Source organism: Malaclemys terrapin, chromosome 1 (assembly GCF_027887155.1).
Source record: "Malaclemys terrapin pileata isolate rMalTer1 chromosome 1, rMalTer1.hap1, whole genome shotgun sequence".
In the NCBI taxonomy this organism is placed as follows: Eukaryota; Metazoa; Chordata; order Testudines; family Emydidae; genus Malaclemys; species Malaclemys terrapin.
In genome coordinates this window covers 18,121,515-18,138,344 of record NC_071505.1, presented here as the reverse complement: position 1 = coordinate 18,138,344, position 16,830 = coordinate 18,121,515, and the positions used below count along the sequence as shown (strand labels likewise).

General features: G+C 42.9%; 1 protein-coding gene across 2 annotated transcripts in view; it reads right to left on the bottom strand.

Moving 5' to 3' along the window:
* The window catches only part of SEMA3D (semaphorin 3D), a 197,984-nt gene that overhangs the window by 47,319 nt on the left and 133,835 nt on the right, over nt 1-16,830 (bottom strand). For both annotated transcript variants that reach the window (XM_054017156.1, XM_054017166.1), the window contains exons 9-11: nt 4,471-4,585; nt 4,014-4,083; nt 1,397-1,541 (exon numbers count right to left, since the gene is read on the bottom strand). In XM_054017156.1, the coding sequence (XP_053873131.1) occupies nt 1,397-1,541; nt 4,014-4,083; nt 4,471-4,585 (330 nt within the window). The remainder of the gene's footprint in view (nt 1-1,396; nt 1,542-4,013; nt 4,084-4,470; nt 4,586-16,830) is intronic.

Here is a 16,830-nt window from a genome sequence, read left to right as displayed (position 1 = left end):
GACTCCTGCAGCCTGAGTTGATCAGAGGAATAGTATTGTTTTGTGTTACTCTGTGAGTTTTGTGTTTGAATTAATAAACTGTGCCCTGCAGCATGGGCCTGAAAGAGACTTTGGGCATGGCATTAGTCCTTCCTGGGTTGGGCAGACAAGCAGCTTATAATGTGCTAGTATTTATCACAGATGTCTAATTACTATTGGTGCCTGCAGATAGCTGAGAAAAAGAAGGGAGGGGGATAAAGGAGAAATGGGGGATGACAAGAACACATAGGAGTGAGAAATGGACTGAAAAGAAGAGCAAAAATTAGATAGTGATAGCCTGAGACAAAGGCAACCTCAGGTCATGAAATATGTCCTTGCTTTACTCGGTCATATAATCAGTTTCTCACAGCAATGTGTGATTGTGTAGGATCATGGATAGGAAGGGAAAAGACCCCTAAGACAATCTCCATTAAGATGTGGACTTCTCTACAAAGTTTGAGAACTTCTGTTCTAGTGCTCCGTCCAGTCTATATTTATATGTCTCCATCTACACAGGTCTTCCGTTGCTCTCCTCTCATCCCCAACGTGGAACTGTCACTCTTAGCTACACGTGGTTAGGCTGGTCCAAAATTTTCCAATTCAATATTTTATTTTATTTTTAAATGGGGGAAAATTGTCATAAAAATTATCCTTTTTTGGGTCAACTAGAGAGTAGGTCAACCTTTTTTTCAATATTTGAAATATTCATTAAATTATAAATTTTGAAATTTAAAAAAGGTGGGGTGGGTTGTTTTTTTTTTCCCAATTTTCCACCCTTTTCCTCCTCAGGGTCTAGCAGGTTACTACTGGAAAGTATTTCCTGATTTAAGCTTTACTTTTTCTTCCCATCAATCAGTTTTTCACCAGAATAGCTTAAATTTTGCAACAACTAATTACTTATGTTACTTTAAAACAACTTATATTAATGACAGACTCGAAATCAATGGTCACATCTAAGGGAACAGAATTTTATCAAAACCAAAGACCGTAAGGTATAGCAAAACACAGAAACACGAGATTTAAACAAAATGTATCATTATCACTTAATAGTCATCAGAGAAAAGTCCTCTGCTATTTATGAAGTGTTGATGTCTCAGAGAGGATCTCCACCTACACATGGAAATATAGCCAGGAGGAGCCCAGAATGGGAGAGAACAATCAGGAAATAGACAGTCTGGGTACAATGTTATCTCAGAGAAACGGAAGAGTTATATATAAAAAGGGGTAGGTAGAAGTCTGAGCTGTCAACATGAGGAGGGTTGAGAGGATAATTTAAAACATCCTGAAAGGAAAATACAAGTTACTCATTCAGAAAAATAAAATATGGGACAATGGTCATTGAGTAAAAATAGAAGTATATAATTAAAGAGACACTTACTGTACCAGGCCGGGGGTATGGGATACGTCCTTCGTATTGTACCCATCGATGATCCACACTTTCTTTGTGAGCGTAAGGGCCATTGAAAACAGCTCTGATATCAGCCATGCTGTACACACAAACTGCAGAGCCCTTGAATACAGAGCTGAAAGAAATGAAGCATGTTTATAAGCACATTTTAAAATCTTCAGTATAGGCCTGATCCAAAGCCCACTGAAGACAGTTAAAAGACTTCCCCTGATTCTGATGGACTTTGGATCAAGTCCTATACCTGAGAATTATTATAACTGAGGGTGGTGCTAATTATGTACAGTATAGATTCCTGCTTTGGCCTGAAAACTCATACTTAATATAACTGTGAATTAGAGTTTAAAACTTTGGTCTACTGGAGACTAGGTTTGTTAACCTTTTGGCCATCCTGAAAAAAACATCTTTTATCTTGGTGGGTGAAGGGATCCAGAGACCTCTTATTCCTTATTATGATTAGGACTTTGGGGTGTGAATTTTAGAGATTAAAGGCCAGCCCATTACATTCAGTTTGTATTTGACATTCTGTATTTTAATTCTTGTTCAGGCAACCAGAGTATTAGAGAGGCATGTGGTAGGAGCATTGTAAACCAAAAATAAATAAATAAATAGTTGTGTGTCTTTTCTAACAAAGACAGTTGAATTATCTAACCAAAACCAAGCCGTAGGCAAACGTGTTAATCTTACACTTTGTGTGACAAAATGGACATCCATTCACTTCTGTATAGCTTCAGTGGCTATGTAATATTTTAGGGCAAGATCCTGTAATTCAGTTCAATTTTTGTCAGTTTGTTTACTGAATTGTATGAAGGTTCCAAGAGGCTTTGTTGCATATGGCACGGATCCTATCATTATTGTATTCAGGGGCGGCTCTAGCTTTTTTGCCACCCCAAGCACGGCAGGCAGGCTGCCTTCGGCGGCTTGCCTGTGGGAGGTCCCCGGTCCCGTGGATTCGGCAGCTTGCCTGTAGGAGGTCCGCCGGTCCCGCGCCTTCGGCGTACCCGCCGCCGAACTGCCACCAAATCCACAGAACTGGCGGACCTCCCGCAGGCAAGCCGCCGAAGGCTGCCTGACTGCCGCCCTCTCAGGGACCGGTAGGGCGCCCCCCATGGCTTGCCGCCCAGGCACGCTCTTGAAGCGCTGGTGTCTGGAGCTGCCGCTGATTATATTAATTCATACTGTTCTTATAGTTGACATTTACAGTCTCTTTCATCCTTTGCACACTGCACTGAGACCCCAGGGACTTCAGTTCTACTCCTGGCTCTGCCACTAATCAACTGTGTGACCTGGGACAAGTCAAGTAATTTCTCTGTGTCACTCTCCAACCTTGACACCTTCCCCTTTGGCTGGTCTATTTAGATGATCAGCTCTTCAGGACGAGGACTCACTTACTATGTGAATGCTCTGCGTCTAGCCCAAAGGCACCCTAATCTTGGTCAGGGCATTTATGTGCTACTGTAATACAAATCAATAATAAAGACTACTACAAACTGATACAGAAATTATATCTAGAATGACTAAGTTCCATTCCATCTGCAGCAGGTAGATTACATGACACACAAAAACTACATTGAACATTATTAAGATGGGGAGTCAAATACTCAAAAGTTAGGATGCCAGAGGTAAAATTGCCAGTGCAAACTTAACTCGCCCCCTTGTGTGTATACATTATGATGCTGTCTCTAATTACATGATCACACACTATTTTATCCACAGGACTTCTGCCTCATTCAGTTCACAGGATGCAGGGTGCTCACTTAATCAGCAGTTATTCAATATCTTGTTGTAACCTTATTGTTCAATGTGTGACCCCCATTTACTGCCCACTATTCAAACCATGCTCTGAAAACAGAATTATTAATTTCCTCATTGGATGTTCATCACTATAATATCTGAGTACTACACCAACATTAATTAATCTTCCAGCCCCACTCCCCTCCTGTGAGGTGAGGGGGTATTATCTTATTACCATCCCCACCTATTATGCTGATGTGTTACTCTAAAGTGCTTTATTGCAAAAAGTGACCTACAGATGTATCACCTTGACATGTGATATTGTTTGATCTCATAAGATAATCAAGTATCAGAGGGGTAGCCGTGTTAGTCTGGATCTGTAAAAAGCAACAGAGAATCCTGATGCATCCAACGAAGTGGGAATTCACCCACGAAAGCTTATGCTCCAATACATCTGTTAGTCTTAAAGGTGCCACAGGACTCTGTTGCTTTTTACAAGATAATCAGGGTCTGGCAGCAGAGGAGAATGAATTTATTTCAATAGGAGCTGTTGGGTACTCTGTAAAGCTAGTCAATTTTTTTTTTTTTTAATTTTGAAATTCAACATCTTGAAGATTTTTGTGAAAAATTCACCTGTTTCTCAACCGACTCTTTTTTAAACCAGGCACGTATTTAGATGCCTACGTAAGGACTATGAAGCATAACTTTAGGCACACATTTTGGAAAATATTGGCCTAGGGGAATAGAGGTCAGTCCTGCAGGTCTTATTCTGGCAAGCTCCCTTTGACTTTAAGAGGTTTTTGCCTGTGAGGCCTTCAGGATTGGATTCCAGGGGCAAATGTGAACCTACACATACCTTGTAGTAGTGAAGACTCCATATACTAGAGGGTTTCTCTCATCTCTTGTGGAAAGTAAGAATATATCTTCTGTAATGGGAAAAGTTTCTTTTTATTAAACAGCCTATAAACATCTTCATATTTACCACCCTATCATTTGGAGCTTTGTAAACATAACATTAATCCTTACATCTGAATTTTCTGTCCTGTGAATTGTGCTGAAGTTTTGATGTCTGCCATCTGCTGTATTCCACCTGGAATCAGCTGAACTTCTCCCCAAATGGGAAAAGCCGAGTAAAAATAACAGGGCATAATTCTGATCACATTTACACCAGCTGTATACCAGGAGTAAAGTCAATGGAGTTGCCCACAGTATAAAACTGGTGTGAGTGAGATCAAAACACTGTCCTGAGTTTCTGAAAATCCAAAACACAGAGCAGATTACAGAACAAAATAGTAAAGATCAGTTCAACTTACGTAGCTCATCAAAGTATGTGTCTGCTCCCTCAGGGCCAGGTATTGAGCACACCAGTCTTGCTTTCAGGAAAGTTGTCCACTTGTTTATTAGGCTCCGTTGACCTCCCATATCATTCTAATTTAAAAAATAAAGTTTTGCTTAATGATTAAATAAGATAATTTTACATAAGCATCTAAAATATCTGCTGATCCCCTTCTGAGCAGTTTTTTACAGGGCGTATTTCTAGTCCGCCCTTTCTATATTTAAAGTAGAAAAGGGATTAACGGGAAATGTTTAACACAAACAGACATCTCACAAGAAATGCTTAAGATCGCAGGTGCAGGAAGACCTGCTGTATTTAAGGCTGCAGAGTGGTTTTCTTTGTAACCTCATTTTTAGTTACTCATAGCCTTGGGGCTGAAATTTGGGGCTGAAATTTGAATGGCTTGGTATTATCCCAATTGTGATTGTATTCTTTTACTCCTTGTGCTGAAAAAAAGCCTAGTTTGAACAAATAAACTAAAAAAAAAAGAAAGAAAAAGGTTTTGTTCAAACTTTGAACAAAACCAAAATTTTGAAACCCCCCTTTTTACAGTTTATTTGGTCAAACTAGCCATTTTTCAGTACAAAGAAAGTAAAAGAATACATTTGACCCCATTATACAAAAATCTGTTTGCAAAGTTTCTTTGAACAAGTCCACAGCTGAAATGCCCAAAGCCACACCTCTCCCAGCCATGTAGTCTCTTCTTGTCAAGAGACAGTCATTCTGGAATCAATGGTTCTCTAGGAAGTTTTTTACATACAGAATAATGGTACAGATCATTTGGGGCGGAGGTCCCAAAGACAAATTACTGTACCTACCAATGGTTCTACAAACATACATATGCTATTTGTTATGTGTACACAGTTCACAGATAGGTTTGTGGGAGGGCAAAATTTGATCAAATTACTATATCCTACGTTCTTGGTGAAGTATTCCTCTAAATTCCATTCTAGATAATTTCCCCTGAGCTACCCTCATAGCACTAACAAACAATGCTCAAAGGTTTGGGGATTTTCTAATGTATCAAGTATAAAATAAATGGGATACCATGACTAAAACAGTTTCTGAAATATTAGTATGCTTAACATAATGTACTCATGAGTTGTCAAAAAACGAAAAAAGGAGTTGATTCTGGAATGAAGTTTTAAATTTGTAAGGAGTCGACTGTAAACACTTAGTGACTGGATGATAACTATTACAGACATCCAGAAGCATGGTCTTAAATGTCAAAGTTCACTTTGCTTTTCTCCGGTAATGCATCCTCAGCTGACTAACTGTTGACCTCTCTTTTTTTCTGTATTTGTTCCTTTTAAATATTTTTAGCTCAGTTTCTAAATTTTTTTGTAATTATTGCCTTTTGAATCAAAGTTCTTACAAGAACTGTCACCTCTCTGCTTATTTTTCTGAAGTCCTTCACAGCCCGCAGGTTTGCATCTAGCCAACAGATTTATTATACAGGTGTCAAAATTAGCAGCCTGATGTGACTAGTAAAGTATGCTCTGTACATGTGTGTTCTGTTTGGAGGTGTAACAGCTGAGCATTCTGGCACAAGCAAACAAACATACATAAACAGTAAATAGCTCCGAGCTTTTCATGCATCTGGCCATTCTGTTTACCTAAATTATATCTATCTTTTCCACCAGAGTACCTTTCTTAGCTCACTAGTTGATGCTGCACATTTTCAAAAGACTACAAGTAGTTTCTAAATGTCTGTCTAGGATTTGGAGTGATGTTGGGGAAGCAGGGGAATGTCTGAGAGGATGAGAGAAGAATATAGAGACATTCCGCTGCAACTACAGACCGGAAATTCTATAAATGTGGTTCACAATCCTCAAGTCTGATCAGGCAAAGCTCTTAAACACCAACTTAATGTTAAACACATTAGCAGTCCCATTCAGTTCCTAAAGTTAAGCATATGCTTAAGTACTTTGATCGGTGCCTCAGCAAGCAGCTGAACCTATGTTACACATTGCCAATAATATTTTATTTCACATATTGAAACAAGGAGGAAAGTCAGCATCTTGCGACCTGCCAGCTCTACCTGGATTATCATCAAGTGCTCTATAAAGTAACTACAGAGTGAAAATTTCTACTACAGAAATTAAAAATGGAAAAGCCGTTCCACTCATAACATCCTCTGTCCTCCAGCAGCAGCTCCTATCCTTCCAGGCACCTCTGGGTGAAAGAGGCAGAGAGATACAAAGAGCAAGGCACAGGGGAGATGTGAGGGAATGGTTGTTTTTTTTAAACATAGGTATCTAATGAACACTCAGCTCTACATCTCTTTTCCATCACACCTGAATGATGCAGTTTCTTTGCTTTTCTAATGCCTGCTCTGATAGCTTTCTAGAGGAGATTGAGCTGAAAAAAGAAAAAGTAAATATGGGGGTGTTGATTGAAAGGGGGCAGGAATTGACAAAGGTTGTAACTGCTCTATTTACTGGTGGAATGAGCCCAGCCCATGCCAAGAAGTAGTCACAGTCTAGTAGTAATTTTGGACACCTCCCTGCTCTTGGATTCTTAGGTAACACAGTAGCTACTACTGCTTTCGATATCTGCACTTAGCTGTGTGAGCACAGCCTTTGCTCCAGGATGCAGACTTCACCACAACACTTCTAACTACTTAAGCCCTTGCAATTTGCTTGGAAATTTCAGCTACAACAAAACATGCTTATCTATCTGCTGATGGGAGTGCATTGGCATGAGCACAATAGTGTCCTGTGAACCACATAAGTTTTCCATTTCAATTCATTGCATTGGTTCTTACCTGGGCCTAATCTGGGAATCCGTTACCTTAGAACATACCTCTTTTCCTATTCAATCACTACAACGTCTGGGGCACTTTTGCTGACAGTCCCTAGATTCTCCTGAGTGAAGATTGAAAGTAGGGAGCTTTTGGTGTAGGATCCCCGTCCATCATGGCATCTTTATAGGACTATAGAGTCCTGTCTATAGCACATCTTGGCAAAACATCTTGAAGCTTCAGTGACACATGGAAGGGGGGCTATTTTATTCTGTTTGTCTTTTGTGGATGGTTTGATTTAATATCTCACTGCACTCAATCATTGTCAGGCAGGGCCGGCCCACAACATTTTGGCACCTGAGGCAGGGAGCTGAAATGACGCCCCAATACCTCCTCGCTTGGGCCAAAACTTTGAAAGGTCTCAATTCTGCCTTCTTCTTGTTCTACTCCTCTCATGGTACTGCTCTGCTACCTACCCCAATAAAGGAGAACTAATAACTTAAAATGCCTTGTTCAAAAATTTTAAGTAACACTTAACTTTCAAAGGCCTGAACAGCAAATGTAACTTTCCCTGTCCGCATAGTAAACACTGGCATTTTTATCTGTTTGAATAATCAAAGTGGTGCTTTCCGTGCCTTCTTGGTTGCAAAGATTTGAACTGCTTCCTCAAGGTCCACAGTCTGGGCCAGCTCATGCTCTATTGAGATGGTTGCAAGGCCGACCAGCCTCTCCTGTGTCATTGTGGTGCGTGGATGTGTTTTTATTAAGTTCAGCTTGGAGAAGCTGCGTTCTCCACTGGCAACTGTTACAGGAAGTGTTAGAAGTATTCGCAGAGCAACAAAAGCATTTGGAAAGAGGGTGGTCATCTTATTTGTGCACATATATTCCAGAACAGCCTTTGGAGTTGATCCTACTGAAATGTATCTTGAAAGAGCTTTCAGTTCATCCCCTAAATCACTCGCATCAATATCACACATGTCATCATGTGTCAACACTGTCCCTAGTGCCCTGCATTGCTGGTGTAGGTCTTCTTCAGGTATAGTGAGGAGTTTTGGAATATCATACAACATCCCAAATTTACTGCTGTGTTCCTTGAGCTGCATGAAACGTTCTTCAACTGACTGTATTGCACAATCTAGCACCTGGTTAAAGAATTCAACTTTGAATTGTTGTTTGGGGGTCTCTTATGGGATTATCCCATGCCTCATAATGAAAATGTCTTCTTCTTCGGTGACTCTTGTATTCTTGAATGGGTGGGAAAATAGCTTCAGCGTGAAGTTCCTCTGCCAACTTCTGTCCACTCTTCAGAATGTTTTGAAATCCCTCATCTGACCAGTAAGACTGTAGGTATGACTTTGCTTTGTCCAGTTGTTCCATTGCTCCAGATATATCAAGGTCAACACCTTGGAGTCTCTTGCCTACAACATTTATTTCAAAACAATATGTCATGCCACAACACTAAGCCACTCAGAAATTTAAAGTAATGTATGTTTGGTGATTCCATTTCCCTCTGCCACTGTTCTCCCACGAACAGTTCCTGTCATAGCATTATCCTCCATAATGGCAACTATGGCATCATCTGTCTTCCCAATTTGGTATTTGATAGGCTTTATTGCCTTCACTCGACTTTCCCATCGTGTGGCACTCAGTGGTTTCAGTGTCAGAGAGGATGTTCCCAGATGTTGCTTCAAAATTTGCCATCGATGAGTTGATGTAGAGAAAAATACATAGATGCTTTGAATTACATTAACAAATTCAGCAGCCTCACTAGAAGCTGATGCTGCATCACTGACCACCAAGTTCAATGAATGAGAACTGCATGGGACAAAAAAAAGCTCCAGGGTTTTAAAAAGCTCTTGGGTCCATGTCTGCACTCCTCTGTTCTTTCCTCTCATGTTGGCACCATTATCGTAGCCCTGACCTCTCATGTCAGCTATCGCAATTCCTGTATCTTCCAGCTTTTTGAAGCACATTTGTCATACCAGCGCCTGTTGTATTATCAATGTCAATACATTCTAGAAAATGCTCTCTGACAGTCACCATTGCAGGGACATTTTCACTAGGTTCTGTTGTTGTTACAAAACACACCATTAAAGTCATTTGTTCCATATGGCTGATGTCCAGAATAACAGAGTAATATCTTGCTGACTTCAGATCTGCCACAATCTTCTGTTTGACTTTTGTTGCCAGTAACTGTCTGATCTCATTTTGAATTGTTTTTCCAAGGTATTTGTGTTGTACATTTCTTGGGTGGTGACTCTTCTTAGATGTTCCTGGAGTACAGCATCAAACTCAGCCATTAGCTCCACAATTTTAAGGAAGTTTCCATTGTTTGGCATATACAGCTGATCTGAAGTGCCATGCAGTGCTAGGCTTTGGGTAGAAAGCATTCTCACAATGGCAATGAGCCTTTTCAGAACATTTTGCCAGTAAAGAGACTCTGATGCAATCTTCTCTTGATGCTGATCATCTATGGTGGCCTTTAACCTTAGTCTCATCTCAAGCTCTTTCCACCTATGGAATGCTCTCTGTTGATTTCCTGCCTTCTCATGGCATGCCAGATTTCTAGCCAGATTTTTCCAGTCCTTTGTTCCTGTAGAACCGAATGTGGCTGGAACATCAGACTGGAAGAGTTTGCAACAAAAACACTATGCAGCATCCTGGGTTTTTGAGTACATAAGCCATGGTCTCTGCACTTTGTCACCATTGGGGATTTCACGCCAGTAATGTGTTGGATGGAAACTTCTATTTTCATTGTCTTTGGGGAACATGAAGTTTTTCACTTGCTGTGGCCCATGCAGTACAAGGAAGTCCCTCAGGGTAATGCTCAAATGGGTCCACAGATCATCTACACTTACGGAACTAAACTCGGCAGCAGCTGTTTCTTGCGCCTCCACCACACTCAGCTCTGAGCTACACTTTTCTTCAGGAATGTGCATGGTTACATCCATTTGAGATGGAGATATGGCTGCTGCAGTAGCTACCAGGTCACCTGCACTCTGACTAACTGGAAGATCAGGCATCTCCTCACCACTCACATCCTCACTGGGTCTGAAAGGCTCATCGTGAACATTTGTGTCTATGTATCTCAGGAGAGCTCCGTCCTGCTTAGATAGAAAAGCTTCCTTTGATTTCTTTCTTTTTCTGAATGCTGCCCCAGAGGGGCGTTTTCTTCTTTCACTCATGACTGCTGTTCTGTGCCAGCTATAGTGGCTCGCAACACTCAGTTGAAGGGGACAAAGCAGGCTGGTAGCAGGGCCTGAGTGAGGGAAGATATCAGCGTCTTAAGGGCCTAACTGGCTCCTACTACTTCAGTTGACTGCCCGTTCTCCTCAAGTGGGTTCAGGGAAGCAGCAGGAAAAAGGAAGCTCTCTGAGAAGCTGGTGTTAATCAGTCCAGGCTCCTAGGAGTGCTAAAGAGGTACATAAGAGGATCCTCCTCCTCTCTTTCCCTGCAGCTCCTGCTGCTTTCTGTTATTCCCTCACACCTTTTCTCCTGCCTGCCTGTTATGTCTCTTGTGCCCTCCTTCCTCCAGCACAGCACTCCACCATCTCTGTGCATCTAGAGCAGAGAGAATACATATGCACCAGCCGCAGACACAATCTTCTACACTCTGGGTCCTAGTGGCGCCCTCCCACAGTCTGGCACCTGAGGCGGCCGCCTCAGTTTGCCTCATGGTAAGGCCTGCTGTCAGGTGCTCAAAAGCGACCCCAATGGGTAGCAGATCACTAAATTAATATAACAAAACCTTCAGAGGCTAGGTGAGCAGTAGATTGGAAAGAGGGTAAAAGAGAAGGGAAGGGAGGAGGGAAAGGAGAGAGCAAATTAAGAAAGGGAAATTCAAAGTATGGGGGGAAAAAATCTGGGAGAGGAGGAGACTATGCAGGTAGGAGAATAACAAGAAATAACTTGAAATGGGGAGATTCTCAGCCTTTTCCTCAGTTGGTGTAAACCAGCACAGCTCCATCATAGGTGTAGTTTGACTGCAATATTTTTTTGGGGAGGTTGGGGGGGGAGCAAAGCACGTGCATGCACACACACGTGCACGGTGAAGCCAGCTCCCTTGGTTCACTGGATCTCTCCCCTGGCCTGGAGTGGTACCTGGGCAGCCGGTACTGGGGGAGATGGGCTGGCTTAATGGGGAAGTCCCAGCTGCTGCTGGCGGCCACTCTGGCACCGGCGGCTGTAGTGATGTCGCTGCTTTGGTGCTGCTGAATCTGCCTCCCTGCTGGGGCTACTGCTGCTGCCGAGGGGACGCCATATGCTGGGTTCCTGCTTCCCCCTGCCCATTCCTGTATCCCCTTCTCTTTCCCTTCCCCTCCGCCTTCCTCTCCCCACTGCCCCCTGACCCATCCTCCAACCCCTTCCCTTCCCCTTGCCCAATGCCACTGTCTCTTCCCATCCCCCACTCCATACCCCTCTCCCCCCTGCCCCACCTCACCCCCTTGCCATACCCCCCATGGGCACTCACTGCTGTACAGGGTACAAGTAGGCACTAGAACCCAGGAGGCGGTGTCCAGCTGCTGAGGCAGCAATCCAGAGCGCAGGGGAAAGGCTGTGTGTGTGTTGGGGGGGGGGGGGGGAAGGCGCAGTGTGGGAAGGACAGAGTCCCCCTCCTGAGAAGGTTGAGCAAACCCTGCTCTGTGCTCGCACAAATGGGGGGCGGGAAGTGGCTCGTGAGCCCGCGTGACGCCCTCCCCACACGTTGCCTCTGTTTGGGCGGGGGGGGGCAAAATAAAGGGGCTTTCAGCCAAAGAAATCAGTAGAGTGCGATGCAGAAGAATAGATACTGTAACCAGGGCCGCCCAGTAGGGGGGGCAAGTGGGACAATTTGCCCCAGGCCCCGGGCCCCGCAGGGGCCCTGCGAGCCCTGGCCTGGTGGCGGTCCGGGTCTTCGGCGGCTTTTCGGCGGTGGGTCCTTCAGTGTTGCTGAAGACATGGAGCGACTGAAGGGCCCCCCGCCACCGAAATGCCGATGAAGACCCGGACTGCCGCCAGGTGAGTACAAGTGCCGCAGCTCCCCCGCTTTGCCCCAGGTCCCCTGAATCCTCTGGGCGGCCCTGACTGCAACGAGATGAGAAAATGGCAGGAGAGGATGGTACAGGATGAATTTAAGTGTATGTGTCGAGAGGAGGCGGGGCGGGAAGAATACTCTAGTTTTTCAATCTAAAATTATAGCCAGACTAGTCACACCACATGAGCAGCCCAAAGGTATCTGAAATCTTATCTCTAAGTATCACTGTCTATAGCTCCTGAGAACACTGGCTTAGTACTGTTTACAATCCACTTTGTTGCATTACACAAGAAGGCACTTAAAGCTGCATATTTTTCTCTACATAAATAAAGATTTAATTAGCACTTACTGCTTTGTAATCTCACAAGTTGTAACAGATACCAATGCTTCCGCCTGAAATGCCTTCTTCTGTAATATAAAGAAGTGCCTGTAAACTCTGCTACTCAGGTGTATTTGGGAGTGAGAGGCAGCTTTAGATACACTGCCAGCTGGAAAGCAGATAATTTACCTGGAGTCGCCAGTCTGTTATAGTAAGACTAAAAAAAGACAGCACACACAAATTAACTAGTGAAAAGGGAAGCCTATTCATTAAGACTATAAAAAGTTAAATTAATATATTCTAAGGCCAGAAAGGACCACTGTGATCATCCAGGCTGACTTCCTGCATTCCACACTAGGCCATAGAACTTCCCCAAAATAGAGCATATCCTTTAGAAAAAAAAAATATCCAATCTGAATTTAAAAATTACCAATGATGGAGAATCCTCCACAACCTTTGGTAAATTATTTGAATGGTTAATTACCTCCAGTATTAAAAATATATGCCTTATTTACAGTTTCAATTTGACTTGCTTCGACTTGGTACAGTACATTAAAGAGATATTGTAACTGTTAGAGATAGTAAAAAAAAATAATGATGGAACAATTTTCTGCCATTAAAATGCAGTTGCACTGAAATCAAGTTGTTTTGCTAGAACATGTGAATTTCAACAAAATTTTCAACAGAACAAAGTCAAAGCTAACTCTTTCAACCTTCACTTTTTGTTTAGATAATGTTGAAATGCTTCATTTTGACTCCTGTTTCGATTAATTTCATTTTGACTTTTAAAATATAAATTTTAATATGCATTATAATTATACAGTTTTGATATTATCAAAGTGATTTTTTTACTCTATCTATAATAAATGTTTCAACATTATCTAAATTAAATGTTTCAACGGTAATTGATTTTTTTAAAAATGTTTCTTCCATGGGAAATTTCAGCTTTTTGTTATGATTTAAAACAAAACCAAATTTTGAAACATCTGAATTTTCTGTGGAATGGAAATTCCAATTTCTACCCATCTCTAGTGACTATTCACATATTTGAGGCAACACCGAAATTAATACACTGTAGTAAGAAATATAATGCCCTTGTCAAATCAAGAAGGCACGCTCTTCAAAAGCCAGAATATAAAATTTGTATGAGAGATTAAGGCTAAATCCTGCAGATTTTATGTGAATAGCTCTACTGCTGTGCAAATCATATCTCAACAAACTGAAGGGCTCATTCAGCTCTCATGAACGTGAACAGAAAGACTCTCATTGACTTTAAAAGGGAGATGGCTCAGGCTCCAAAATTGTAATAATAATTTACACAATTAAGAACTTTTGGCACTCAGTTCATATTAGAAACTGTAACTGATCTTTCTCATTCATGTCAACATCAAAATGTAAATGTAGATGCATTTGAAGCCCTTGCTTTCTATCTACAAAATTCATATGTCTCTTTCTGATTAAAAATAAAGAGGTCTTTCTGATCTGCAATTTGCAAGTACCAGAACAAAATATGTGTTTTCTAAACCATGTGGTTATAGGTAAGTTATCTGAGCATGAACCTTTTTTGCAAGTAAAATCTATCACACCACTATTGATCTCGGAGTGTACGGATTAAAAATAAAATTAAATGATATATTTTCTTCAATCACTTTATGGAAATATGTAGATGACATTAATGTAGCTGATTCAAAATTCACAATTGTGTGCCTTGGAATCCACTAGACAGCAAAACAGATGGCAGTACAGCAATAGAACACCTGAACCTAACCAGGGCCGGCTCTGGCTTTTTGGCCTCCCCAAGCAAAAACAAAAACAAAAACAGTGATCTGTGCGCCGGAGCACGGGTGCAGGGGGACCGGCTAGCGGGGGGGAGGGGAAGGGAGCGGGCGGGAGAGAGAGAGAGAAGGGGGGCGGCCAGGGCTACAGTGGGGCGCTGCCACGCGGCCCCTCGCGCCGCACCGCCTGCCGGGAGGGCTTCGCTCCGGTCGGCGGGGAGGGAAGGACGTGGGCTGTCCTGCCGGGCTTGCTGCAGGGCACTCCCGTCCTCCGCGCCACCGCCCCCTACAGGGCGGCCGGAGTGGAACAACAACAACAAAAAAAGCGGCCATGCCGCCCTAGGATTGGGCGGAATGCCGCCTCGTTCAATCTGCCGTCCCAAGCACCAGCTTGTTCGGCTGGTGCCTGGAGCCGGCCCTGAACCTAACTGATTCTTAATCTCTCATTTGGGTTGTAAAGAACACAATGTAAAAACAGAAAATGCATTTTTTTTAAACCAGTAAACATTGAAGACATCAGAAAATGTAATACATAAAACTTTAAAGATAGTAATTATCCTGAACAGCTGCATAAATCAAATCAGACAATGAGTGGAATTCAAAGGAGGCGGCTATTAATTAGTGCCTGTGGCAAGATGCAAAAGGACCATCCAAAGTGAATTCCTTTCAGGAACAAAAAGAAATACCAGCAAACAAAATGAAAAGAGCTGGAACCGCGAAAGACCCTGGAGCTCTAGCTAAGTGATAGATCCACCAAAAACAAATAAAATCCTAAGCAACAGAGAGCAGCACTGTGGAAAAGTTTCCAGCAGACCAATAAAATTCTATTGAGAAACTGCCAACATTCTAATGTCAATAAATTTATGCCTCCAAACACACAATTCCTTTGTGACTCTCTAAGTATTACTGTCTAATATTTTTATTCCGGCATTGTCCAGCTGTGCTAGGTACTGGCCACATGCAGGAAGTGCAGTCCCTTCCTCCAAGAGCTTTTTATCTTTAGGGTCTGAGTCAAGGCACATTGAAGTCCATGGGAAGACTCCCATGATTTCAGTGGGCTCTACATCAGGCCCTAAGAAGATAAGCAACACAGGAAGGGTGGGAAAGGGAGAGAGAAAGAGAGAGAGAGAATAAAAATATACACAAGTATAAATAAAAGGAAGGATGGTCATGTGGTTTAGACTCTGGGTTAGGCTTTGCGAGTCCTGGTCAGTTCATGGCTTCCTATATGACTTTGGGCAAGTCACTTTCTCTCTCTCTCTCTGCCTCAGTCTCCCATGGGGATAATTCTGTCTTGGAGTAGTGTTTGTTTCTCACTATGTGTTTGTACAGGGGTTAGCACAATGGGCCCCAATGCTGGCTGGGACTGCAACACTTTATCATACTACTACTATTAAAGAGCACTTTTAATCACTATTATGGGGCAAAGAATTCACTAAACTCCCTGTCATGGACCCACACGATTGGTGGTACTCTCCCAGCTTCGGAACAGTCTCTTGGAGGAACCCTGTCGATAAGTCAGACCCTAAAGGGTCTCACTCTTTCTTCAGGTTAGGCCACTGCCTCCTGGGACTGCACCTGTGGGGCTTCAGCACTCCTGCTTTACACCATGAGCTCTGTTCAATGAGTACAACGGAGACAGACCCCCTGGTAGAGACTTGTCCATTCTTCAGGGATTAATGCACCTCACCAAGCATTTACAGTGACACTTAAGCAATGTTTTCAAAAGAGTTGGGTTTATTAGTCAACTGGAACACAGCATAGGAAGCCCTTAGGTGAGCATAGAGAAATGAAGGTTAAAGCATAGCATAGACCATTCTGGTCAGCCCAGAGCCCCAGACAAGCCATAGTAAACTCCACTTTTAGGCTCTGTGTTTCTCTCTCTCTCAGTTTCACCTCCTTAGTCAGTTCCAAGGTGAGAGAAAATCCAACTTCCTCCAGAAGCCAACACTTATCCCCCACCTCAAACCTTCCAGTCATTTGTTCTCCAGCTGCTCTGCTTCCCCGCTGAGAGTGTTGATCCATGAGTCATTGGAGCTTGCATTGTCTCTCTGGACTCCTTGTTGATCTGGGTTGGTTTCAGCTGTCCCATAATGATTCTACTCATTCTACCCAGACAGGCAGGTGACACACACCCACATCTCTTAGCCTGCCCTGAGAGCAAACTTAATTCCTCCCCCCACACACACCACCACTAGGTAGCCATGCAAAGTATAAGGGAAGCTGAGGATCCATTCAAAAGATTACAAAAATATCCACTGTCACACTCCTTCCAGCACACCCAGCCAGTTTTGCCACCGACCCACCCCCACTGGAGTGTCTGATCACTGACCCAGGGGGTGCAAGAAAGGCTTTCCAGGCAGCTGTGCCCATGTCTAAAGTGGAGGGAGGGGACTCCTTGAACTCTTCTCCCCCTTTGCTAATTATTGTTTGAGTTGCCCCATTATACTAGGTGCTGTACAAACACACAGGGAGACAGAGGCCCT